Below are 12,435 nucleotides of genomic sequence, written 5' to 3' on the forward strand. Positions count from 1 at the left end.
GTTCTTGAGACAGAAAGCTAGTGGGTTGATGGAGTTAAGATATAAATCCTAATCTTTAGGACTCTAAAGCTCATGTGTGCTTGTAACCATGCTGTGAATTCTCTGTTACAGGGAATATGCAAGTGCCTTTAAAAAATCGTATGTGGAGGTCACAGTGTGAATTTGTATGTCAGTTGTTATAATAATTATAGTAGAGAGTTGAAAATGCAGAAAATGATTGGAAATAATCGATATTCCTGATTTCATAATGAGTTACTATTTGGAAAACTGAAAGGATTTGACTGTTTGAAGTTGTCTGTGGTATTCTCAGCGTTTCTTGTCACTGTTAGTGTTCTCACATCAATACAAGTCAAATTTATTTGAGGTGGTCAATTTGGAAAACATTACATAAAGATTATTCTTATATTCACAACAAAGCTCAGATTTTTCAAAAGTAGATTCCTTGTCCAGATTCTGTTCTCCACCTGCCCTATTTTTTAACATGCAGTTCATGAGCATTCACAACTTTCAGACTCATGCCTTTTCAAAGAAACATATTTATTACAGTGGCTTCACTGAGCCAAGACCAGACTGGTCATCTCTGTCCAAGGCTACTATACCTCTTGCACTGCCAGCCCTCAGGGCTAATGGTTTCCCAAGACAACTTAATAAAAGAATATTCTGATGTAAAAGATATAAATAAATAACTTCAATAAACCATCTATACAATAAGCAGTCTATAACCTCTGCCCCAGCTTTCAATACATTCATCCATTCAGTTCAATTCAGTTCAGTCGCTCAGTCATGTCCAACTCTTTGCAACCCCATGAATCACAGCACGCCAGGCCTCCCTGTCCATCACCAACTCCCGGAGTTCACTCAGACTCACGTCCATCGAGTCAGTGATGCCATCCAGCCATCTCATCCTCTGTGGTCCCCTTCTCCTCCTGCCCCCAATCCCTCCCAGCATCAGAGTCTTTTCCAATCAGTCAACTCTTCGCATGAGGTGGCCAAAGTACTGGAGTTTCAGCTTTAGCATCAGTCCTTCCAACGAACACCCAGGGCTGATCTCCTTTAGAATGGACTGGTTGGATCTTCTTGCATAGATGTATTTAATAAAATTCTATACATATTCATGTTTAAAGTAACCTTTGAAAATTAGGATTAGAGAAGAGCTTCCTTAAAATGTGAAAGATTATAAACCTGATATTTATGGCAAACTCAGAATGGAAACATTTCAGAGATAGTCTCCTTAAAGTCAGGAAGAAAACAATATCAGCTATCACAGTCACTTTCAAAACAATACAGGAAAACTTGACCAACATGATAAGACAAATAAAAGAGATAAGAATAAGAAGGGATGAGATAAAATTACTATTATTTGTAGATGATATGATCATCTAAATGCGAGCTTAATGAAATCAAAGGACAAGCTATATGAACTAAGGAGTTCAGCAAATCTGAGAAACAATATCAACTTATAAAAATCAATATCCTGAATCTATATTAATAATAACCAATTAGAAAACATAATGAAAAAAGATATGCTTCAAACTACTAATAAAACTATGTTTCCATAAATTAAATAATATATAAGGCTTTTATGAAAAAAGTTAAATTCTATTAAAGGATATAAAGAGACATTTGAATAAATGAAGAAATATAACACTATAAGAGTGACTACTGCTAAGTCACTTCAGTCGTGTCTGATTCTGTGCGACCCCATAGATGGCAGCCCACCAGGTTCCCCCGTCCCTGGGACTCTCCAGGCAAGAACACTGGAGTGGGTTGCCATTTCCTTCTCCAACGCATGAAAGCGAAAAGTGAAAGTGAAGTCATTCAGTCGTGTCCGACTCTTAGCGACCCCATGGACTGCAGACAGTTCTTCTCAAACTAATTTATATATTCCATACAATGCCCATTGGAAATTAATCAGGAATTTTAAAGAAGCTTGACAAACTTATTTTAAAACTTATATGGAAGAATATAGTTTGCAAAAAATAAATCAGAGAATCAAAAAAATCAAAGAATAAAGACTAGCTCCACCAGATTTTAAGAGTAATGTAAAGAAACAATAATTAAAAGAGGTAAAGTACTGGGACTTCCCTGGTGGTCCGGTGGTTTAGATTCTGTGCTTCCACTGCAGGGGCTGCAGGTTGATCCCTCCTTGGGGTACTAAGATCCCACATGCCATGCAGTGTGGCCAAAAAATAAAAATAAGTAAATGCTAAAGTCATTAAAATTCTTTTAAAGGGGTTAAGTATTGATTCTGAGCAGATATAAATAAGTAGAATAGAAATGGAAGACACAAAATCAGATCCAGATACATATGGAAATTTGCTATTTCTTGATGGTGCCTCCAGAAACCATTACATAAATTTAATACATGATGTTAGGGGTAGACAGCTTGCCATAGTGAGATAAAGTTAGATCCCTACCTCACATCATGCATATCATATAAATATATATTTATATGTATAAATATAAATAAATTCTTAAAGGATACAAGGTAGCTTATGTGACTAGAAAACATAAAATTAATAAATTTCATATGAAAGAAGTGAAAGTGTTAGTCGCTCAGTCATGTCCGACTCTTTGCAACCCCATGGACTGTCCATGGAATTTTCCAGGCAAGAATAGTGGAGTGGATTGCCATTCCCTTCTCCAGGGTATATTCCTAACCCAGGGATCAAATCAAGGTCTCTTGCATTGCAGGCAGATCCTGTACCATCTGAGCTACCAGGGAAACACAATGTCCTATGAAGTCCTTGTAAATTCAGGGCAGGGAAAATTTTCTTTCAAGAAAACCTGAATGCTTGGGGCTGGTGCACTGGGACCATCCAGAGGGATGGTACGGGGAGGGAGGAGGGAGGAGGGTTCAGGATGGGGAACACGTGTATACCTGTGGCGGATTCATGTTGATATATGGCAAAACCAATACAATATTATAAAGTTTAAAAATAAAATAAAAAAATAATAATAATAAAAAGAAAACCTGAAAAGCACAAACAATAAAATAAAACATTAGTAGATTTGACTACATCGAAATTAAGACTTGATTAGATAAAGAACTTTAAAGTTAAAATTAACAGGTGAAAAATCAAGAGTAGATATTTGCTATGTTATGAAAAAAAGTCTTTGAAATGACAAGAAAAACATGAGAAGTACAATTTAAAACAGCCAAGGATATAACAGACAATTCACAGAACAATAACAGAAAAACCCTCACATCTATCACATAGATGAAGAGATGGCTACCCTTTTTTTTTTAAAGCATTCCTTCACATTTTTCTATTAATTTAATTCTAAATGAATTCTCCCAGTGCCCCAGTAGGTTAATCAGATATTTCTCAGAAAAAACACTGACATGACATATTCAAAGACATCCAGAAGCCAGGAGCAGAAGTGAGCAGATAACACAGACAAAAAAGCGTGATGCAACCTTATATACACATCTGATAGACAAGAACTAGAAAGTTGGATACATTTGGGGGTGGTGGGCAGATGCAAAGAAAAGTCTGGCTGCAGTCTCCCACCCCCTCCGGCCCACGCGCTCCCCCCGCCCCCTCTGGGCGCCCGGCTCCACCCACCCGGGAGCCCCGGCCGCGATTCTGCGTAGATCCACCCGCTCCGCCCGTGTCGGTGCTGTGCCGTCCAGATGCCGGCGAAGAAGCGCCCTCACGGAGACTTGGCTGCCTCTGGGCTCCGCGGGGACAAGAGCGGCCGCGCCCGCGTGAGGGCGCGGGGAATGGCCCGCAGCCCCGGCGCCGCGGAGGTGGGGCGTGCCCGGGGGCCTCCAGCTGAGCTGTCTCCCTCCTACTGCTCCTCTGTGGACACTGCCTTTCTCTGCACATCTCTCTCCCTCTCTGCTAGAAAGCAGCGACTTCTCTTCTCTTCTCTTTCAACTTTGAGTCTTTCCAGGGTTTCTCATATGCATATATATATATGTATTTCCCATTGGGGAGCTTATCTGAGTAAGATATTAATGTAGATGTTTTGGCCGCTGAAAAGGACTGAAAGTGGGAGGAGAGTGGATCACTCTTTTCTGTTTTCTGAGTTTTAATTACTTCATTCGTTTGCAAGTCTCCTGGTGAAAAAGACGGTACCTTTAAAGGTACTATTATTTGGTATGTAATTTAATATGACCCATCTCCCTAGTTTATATAAAAAGAAATAATTTCAAACACAAATGAAATTTAGAATCAACCACTGTGCATAGGGCTCCTTATTAAACTTAGGCAGCTTGGCTGAATTGAGAATCATATCTGCAATTTCTGAGTGACGTTACACTTAGTATTTGGAGCAATACTTAGCAAAAACTTAGTATTTGGAGTAACATCTTAGACCAGAAGTGTTACGTGAGTAGTGTGTCCTTATTATGCCTTTACTCTCAGAAAGAGGTCTTCTGTTGTTGATTTTTCCCATTTATTTTTTTAAAGCAGGCTAAGATTTATACCTTCTTCAACAGAGAATTACTGTGAAGAGAAAATATTAATGGTTCTCTTCATCTGTTTTGTGAACTAATTTTGGACCAGTTTTTTCAGGAGTGTCATCATCAGACTGGTGGCCCAGATCCTCTGGGCTCAGTTTATTTTCTTGCTACAAACTTGTTCACATCAGACTCCCTATGTCTGAGGGCTACAGAAGTGTGAAGTCTGTGATCATCCGTGTGTGTATTAGTCACTTCTGTCGTGTCCAGCCCTGTGCGATCCCATGGACTATAGCCCGACAGGCTCCTCTGTCCATGGATTTCTCCAGGCAAGAACACTGGAGTGGGTTGCCAGTTCCTTCTCCAGGGATGGAACCTGCATCTCCTGCATTGCAGGCAAATTCTTTATCATCTGTCACCAGGAAGCTTGTGACCACCTGTGCCACCTTCCATTTGATGACCTTCTTAGAGAAGGAAATGCAACCCACTCCAATATTCCTGCCTGGAAAACCCCATGGACGGAGGAGCCGGGTAGGCTACAGTCCATGGGATCTCAAAGAGTCAGACACGACTGAGCAACTTCACTTTGGGGTGCAAGGCTCACACCTTTGCCTCTGGGGGCTAAAGCCTGTATCTGGCTCACAGTTAGCGTTGAAATCAAAGATTAATGAATGGGGAAAACTGTAGCTCTGCTTTATCTTCTTTTCTAAAATGGGCAATCTTTTCTCCTCTCTCAAGCATCTTACCCGCTAACATTTTCTTTTCCTAGCTCATGGTACTCTAATGACATAGGACATGATGTCATTCTCATTCTCATCTCATGAGAAGGTTTTAGTTTATGACTTAATATCTTAACTCTGACCAAATATCTTTACTCATTTCAGCCTCCATCTGTTGCGCTTATTGATAATGAAGCATCCTCTAGCAGTGACTGTGAGAGAACAAGCAGGATTTCACAGAAATGTAAGTGCAGCTCCATCTGTTCCATTCAGTTCCATCCCATCTGAATGAAATAGGAGTGACTCGACCAGGCCTTTGAGCAGCAGACTCACTTGTTGAGCATCCTGCCTTCCTTTCCTTGAAGCATCCCTCTGTGTTTGTTGTGTTTCTTTGAGACCTCCAAACACAGAGTCTGCCACTGAATTTCCTGGTAGTGTTCGGCAGTTGGGAACCCCCAGACATTAGGAAGCCAGTTTTTCTGATTTCTTTCTGTTTCTTACTGAATAAATTTGAAAAAAAATCTTTAAAAATGTCTTTATGACATACAAATGTCAGTACTATTGCCTTGCAGAGATGGTAGAAACCTGGCGTGCCTGTTTCCCATTCTGTCTTCCTTTCCCACCTGTTGTAGACATCACCATTTGATGGTAGCCCTCTTCCTTGCAAATCCAGATTTGACCTCAAGATACTCGTTGACATGCTACTCTAAATAGCCCATAGCACACAGTGCGAGTTGGGTGCCCAATGTGCTGGTTTCCCAGGGCCGCTGTGATAGAGTACTGCAGACCAAGTGACTTAGACAGTGTAAATGTATGGTCTCATAATTCCAGCCCTCTTGTCATCATGCAAGTGTTATTCCAGCTTTTCTTTGAAAATTTCTTTCCACATCTGCTGCACATCCTTGTGACTAGCAAGTGATGGAAACTGTTCATCCACTGAGGGTAGACTGAATATTTTTACTTTTAAAAATTGTGGTAAAATATGTGGAATGTAAAATTGACCATTTTAACAATGTTGAGGTGCACAGTCCAGTGGCATTAACAATATTCACATTGTGCAACCATTGCCATTATCCATCTCTGGAACCTTTCTGCTCTTGCAAAATTGAAACTTTGTACGCATTTAACAGTACCTCTCCATTTGCCCCTCCCCCTGGTGGTCTTCCCTGATAGCTCAGTTGGTAAAGAATCTGCCTGCAATGCAGAAGACCTGGGTTCAATCCCTGGGTTGGGAAGATTCCCTGGAGAAGGAAAAGGCTACCTACTCCAGTATTCTGGCCTGGAGAATTCCAGGGACTGTATAGTTCACAGGGTCGCAAAGAGTCGGATACGACTGAACGATTTTCACCAGACTCTGGCAACTACTATTCTATCAGTTCAGTTGCTCAGTCGTGTCCGACTCTTTGCGACCCCATGGACTGCAGCATGCCAGGCTTCCCTGACCATCACCAACTCCCAGAGCTTGCTCAGACTCATGTCCATCGAGTTGGTGATGCCATCCAACCATTTCCTCCTGCCTTCAATATTTCCCAGCATCTGTGGTAGACTGAATTTTTAGAAACCATCAGACATTATTTGAACAGTAAGTTATATGGATAATCAGCAAGAATAATCAAATTTTAAAAAACGAAATAAATTTTGTTATTTTCCTGAAAAACTGTGACTCCACTGAAAAGGGTATGGACAGCAGTTTTGGGTGAGTGGGTAGTGCCATTTGGGGTAGTTGCATATCATGACTGTATCAAAGGAAAGAGATTTGTATACTATTAGTCATGTTACTTTGTAGTAATAATTTCGTAATGTAAAATTGATATTTTGACACTATCTTCAAAGTGTCAAAGTTATATCCAAAATCAGTATCGTTATACTTGTTTAAAAAAGAAAATATTCATCTGGAAATAGATTTCAATTTTATGTTTTCTAGATCCTAAAACACTGACATGCCCCAAGGTAAAGTGCTGACTTTCATTCTCAGAGGAATGATCTAGCATAAAAACTGATGACAGCCTCTGGACATTTCTCTTCCTGTGGTTGGGAAGGTTGGGAGATTTTCAGCCTCAATCTGTGCAGAAGTTGATGTGGACAATCTTAATTTGTAATTCTTCAGCTGTTACACAAGAGCTACAGGAGGGAGACCAACCCTCCATCAGTGGGTGTGGAGCACAATGTAGGGAAAGAGGGCTTCCTCCTCAGTCAAGAGGAGAATCAGAGCAGCCCCAAATGTTATATGAGGTGGGACTAACCCAGGGTCTGTTATTTTTAAGAAAACATACCAAGCTTCCTTCACTATTTTCAGTTTTCAGGCCGCAGACTTCTTTACATTCCCCATTGTTTTCAGCAATGTGGGTCAGTTTTATTAAAAGCCACAAAAATCTGAGTTTTGGTTCTAGATGCATTTTTTATATAATAGTTGTAAGCAATATCACTAGCATGAAATATGAGATATTATGGTATTTTCTTCATATTTTAAATGCAGGTGGTATATCTCCGAGTGATTCTGGATGTACCTTCAAGGAAAGAGGTGGGAAAGTCAGACGAGACATCATGGATTTGGCTGTCTGTACCAGAGAGAAACTGGCCCATGTTAGAGACTGCAAAACAGGTACTCACTCTTCATGTTACTTACCTTTCCTTTTTTTCTTTTTAGTATTACCAAATCTTACCTAAGGAATTTTAATTTCCAGATCTAAAGTAAGTTCATATCTTGACTTCAAAGATATATATTGAACATCTGCTATATTTAACATTATCTAAGGGTGGCAGGGAGGTTTAGGAGGGAGGGGACATATGTACACCTATGGTTAATTCATGTTGATGTATGACAGAAATCAAACCAATATTGGAAAGCAGTCATCAATCAATTAAAAATAAATATAGAAAAAGAAAGGCAAAAACCCGAACCAACCAAACAAAAACATTATCTAGACACTCGTTGTTTTAGCCTTAATTCTCTCTTTTATTAATAGGAAGAATAACATTTTCTGTAAAACTACATTTCATACATTGAAAACGTTTTCTCCTTACCTCTGAGGTAGGGGTCTGCAAAGATGCTTTGTCTCCTTCTCAACTTTTTCTTATATGGGGAAAAATAAGCTTTCTGGACTTAAGCTCTAAAAAGAAAAGTGTAGCCTGTTTGGGAATTCTTTACGATGATTCTAGGCTTACCCTTGAAATTTCAACCTAAAATTTTATGTGTATTTTTGGAAAAGTAGGCCTACCGTTTTCATAGGATCCTCAAAAGACTTTGTAATTCCTTCCAAAAGTTAAGACTCGGTGATGCAGAAAGCCTGCAGACCAGTCTTTTTCAAACTCTTTCAAACCATGCAACAAAAATAAGTAGATAAATCCTTATCCATCATACACATACTACTACTACTACTAAGTCGCTTCAGTCGTGTCAGACTCTTAGCGACCCCATGGACTGCAGCCCACCAGGCTCCCCCATCCCTGGGATTCTCCAGGCAAGAACACTGGAGTGGGTTGCCATTTCCTTCTCCAATGCATGAAAGTGAAAAGTAGAAGTGAAGTCGCTCAGTCGTGTCAGACTCTTAGCGACCCCATGGACTGCAGCCCACCAGGCTCCTCCACCTACGGGATTTTCCAGGCGAGAGTACTGGAGTGGGGTGCCACTGCCTTCTCCAATACACACACTACACAAACACAACAGAAACAAAGTTTCATGAGGCAGTGTTGTCCTTCCAGTGGCAGGGCTCTTGGATCCATTCTGTTGTATCCTAGTCTTTCTATGAAACATGATGGTTCGCCTCACTTATTTTCATAACTGGAGCACTAATGAGATAGGATTACAGTTTGAACACACTTGGTTAAGTGATCTCAAAGGGTTGCCTGCCTGCTCGGACATTCTACATGACTTCTGTTTATCCATTAATAGGAGCAACTAAAATATGTTGGCATGGCCTTCGGGAGGACAGTGACAAAAAAGCTTTCCTTTGAACAAAATAGCACAATGATTCCTTGTTCCTACTGGGTACTTACACGTGTCAATGAAAAAAAGCATTGCCTATTGTATCAGTAAATTAAGGATGTTGTTAATTTACATTAAGGATGAGGGCTGCCCACTGCCAAGCCCTCAGTTACTGCAGCCACTCTCCAACAATGTACCCTAAGGAGACTCGGGGTGGGAAAGAATAGGATACTGGCCCCTGTAGCTGAGGTGCATGGCAAAGGAATGATTTCAGTGAACTGACTTTTGCATCCTCCCATGTAATAAAGAATCCATCTGCAATGCAGGCAACCCAGGTTTGATCCCTGGGTCAGGAAGATCCCCTGGAGAAGGAAACAGCAACAACCCACTCCAGTGTTCTTACCTGGAGAATTCCATGGACAGAGGACCTGGGGTGGCTTGTAGTCCATGGGGTTCTCAAAGAGCGGGACATGACTGAGTGACTAACACTGTCTCTTTCATACATAGCAAGGTGCTAAAGTCATTAACACAGGATGTCTGGCTTTCTTTAATTACAGTCATCTTTAGAGCTTCCGACTCCCTGGTCTTTGTTGCAAAAACTCCTGTCTGTCCTGCTCTTCCCTTGCCTCCTTACAGGCAGACTCTCAGAGTTATCTGAGATGCCGTGTCCCAAGCTTAAGCCCTCAGTTTTGCCCACTGAATAAAACATAATTCTCATCTTTTAAGTTGTGCGTTATTTTTCAGTCAATATACGTGTCAAAACTGAGGGAATATTTCCTAAGGTACACAGGATACTCTTTTATCCTCATGACCTCAGGGCTCATGTTTCGACTTCCTCCATGAGAAATGTGAAACAGTGACTGTTTGATAATTCTGTCCTGTAAGACAAACACTGGATAATTCCTTCAGAGGAGAGGTGAGAGTGCTTCCTTTGTGCCCTCTTAGAGTCTGTCCTGGTGGAGTTTACAGGATCCTGGGCACTGACCGCTGTGTCACGGCCTTCTCTGAATTTGTCCTGTGGAGTTTTTTAAAACAATTTTTAAAATGTGTATTTATTCATTCGGCTGTGCCGGGTGTCTTCATTGCTGCATTCAGGATCTTTGGTTGTGGCCTACAAACTCTTGGTCGCAGTGTGTGGGATCTGGTTCCCTGACCGGGGATGGAACCCAGGTACCCTGCACTGGGACCTGGACTCTGCCACTGACCCAGGGAAGTCCCTGTCCTCTAGATTTTGAGGAGGTGAATAAAAGTTCTATAGGGCCTGGAGTTCCCGGAAGCTCACATGGCCTTCCTGTGCCTGCAAAAAACAGAAGCCCAGAGTCCTGTCTGTTCTCACACAGGGAAGATGTGAAATTTCTTCTTCTGCTCCTTCTCTGGGGCTTACAGAGCCATCTAACCACTGACTGTAGTGTTTCAATCTTTTCTGAAATATGGTGAACTTTTTATTATCTGAATTTCCAAGAGAATGGGTGGGGGGGGGGGCTCTATTCATGGTAAAAACTGGAGAGTTTCTTTCTAATCTGAGAGCTCCATAATTTCAGAGCAGCATCTGAAACTTACCAAACCAAATGGGCCCCCTCACCCACGCGCAGTAGTCAGTCTACTGACACACCAGGTTGCAGTTAGGGAAAGTGCAGTGTTTGTTATGATGCACTGAACAAGGAGTCTAGGACAGCTAATGCTCAAAAAGCCCAAACTTCCTGGTGTGTGTGTATGCTCAGTCGCTCAGTGTCCGACTCTTTGCAACCCCATGGACTATAGCCGGTCAGGCTCCTCTGTCCATGGGCTTTCCCAGGCAAGAATTCTGGAGCAGGGGATCTTTGTGACCCAGGGATTAAACTCATGTCCCCTGTGTTGGCAGGCGGATTCTTTACCACTGAGCCACCTGGGAAGCCCTATTAATCCTTAGGTGCCAGTAGGTCTAGAAGCTACATGATCATGGTCATCAGGTAGTTAACATCTTTTGTTGGGTGGGGGTTTTAGCATCTGTAAAACAATTCAGGAAATGTGCACTAGATACTATTATCTAGGTACTTAGAGGGAGAAGGCAATGGCACCCCATTCCAGTACTCTTGCCTGGAAAATCCCATGGACAGAGGAGCCTGGTAGGCTGTAGTCCATGGGGTCACGGAGAGTTGGACACGACTGACCGACTTCACTTTCACTTTTCACCTTCATGCTTTGAAGAAGGAAATGGCAACCCACTCCTGTGTTCTTGCCTGGAAAATCCCAGGGACGGGGGAGCCTGGTGGGCTGCCGCCTATGGGGTCGCACAGAGTCGGACATGACTGAAGTGACTTACCAACAGCAGCAGCAGCAGGTACTTAGAGAGGAAAGAAAGCAGACGATATGGAAGAAGGGTCTGTCCCAGGAAGGCCCCATGGGGTCTTGCTCAGTTACAAAGTTTTCACTTGAATGATTTGAGTTGCACAGAAGCAGCAGGAAGGCAGTCTTTGGAAGGAGTTCTAGGGTAGTTGAATTCAGATGTTTCTCTTTTCCCCAAACAAGGTCAGTTCCTGCTCTTTGGTTCTTATGAGGCCTGCTTTGCCAATGTGATCCTTTTGTTTGTAGGACTCTGCTTTCCAGGTGGCGCTAGTGGTAAAGAATCTGTCTGCTGATTCAGGGGACATGAGACTTTGGTTTGATCCCTGGGTTGGGAAGGCCCCCTGGAGGAGGGCATGGCAACCCACTCCAGTATTCTTGCCTGGAGAATCCCATGGACAGAGGAGTCTGGTGGGCTACAGTCCATAGGATCCCAAAGAGTCAGACACGACTGAAGTGACTTATCATGCATGCTTGTAAGGTTATCAGGCTGCCGGTTACTCAAGCTTACTTCGTGTCACTGAACAAAAGTTCTTGCTTTCCAGCAGCAATTATGCATATGCAAATAAATTTTTGAATGCTGTGATTAATATGAACATGATGCATTTTTTTCACTAAAAAATATTTTTTATTTGTTTTCTTCAGGTTCCAGTGGAATACCTGTGAAGCTGGTCACAAATCTCTTTAATTTAGACGTGCCCCAGGACTGGCAGCTATACCAGTATCATGTGACATATAGTCCTGATATAGAGTCTAGAAGGCTGAGAATTGCTCTGCTTTATAGTCACAGGGAACTCTCCAACAAAGCAAAAGCATTCGATGGTGTCATCCTTTTTCTCTCACAAAAGCTAGAAGAAAAGGTATAGTATGATTAATTTTTAAACACACACATATGCATATGTTTATACTCCCCCATATAGATTTTAGAGGTTAGCTGATTTTCATGACAGCTGGAATAAGTGTGTCACTATTCCCATGCCCGAGAGCAAAAGACTTCTTAATTAAGACCTCATCAGCAATTGATTTCCTAATTAAGAAGCTGCTGGTCAGGCATTTCAGAA

The 12,435-nt window shown here is 41.8% G+C and overlaps 1 protein-coding gene across 1 annotated transcript in view; it reads left to right on the forward strand.

Moving 5' to 3' along the window:
• The first annotated feature begins 3,588 nt into the window (after window positions 1–3,588).
• PIWIL4 (piwi like RNA-mediated gene silencing 4) overlaps window positions 3,589–12,435 on the forward strand; it is a 55,665-nt gene continuing 46,818 nt past the window's right edge. The window contains exons 1-4 of the mRNA XM_027563864.1: window positions 3,589–3,754; window positions 5,293–5,371; window positions 7,604–7,729; window positions 12,020–12,234. Coding sequence (XP_027419665.1) covers window positions 3,638–3,754; window positions 5,293–5,371; window positions 7,604–7,729; window positions 12,020–12,234 — 537 coding nt within the window. The 5' untranslated portion in view covers window positions 3,589–3,637. The remainder of the gene's footprint in view (window positions 3,755–5,292; window positions 5,372–7,603; window positions 7,730–12,019; window positions 12,235–12,435) is intronic.

The sequence above is a fragment of the Bos indicus x Bos taurus genome, chromosome 15 (assembly GCF_003369695.1).
Source record: "Bos indicus x Bos taurus breed Angus x Brahman F1 hybrid chromosome 15, Bos_hybrid_MaternalHap_v2.0, whole genome shotgun sequence".
Classification (NCBI taxonomy): Eukaryota; Metazoa; Chordata; class Mammalia; order Artiodactyla; family Bovidae; genus Bos; species Bos indicus x Bos taurus.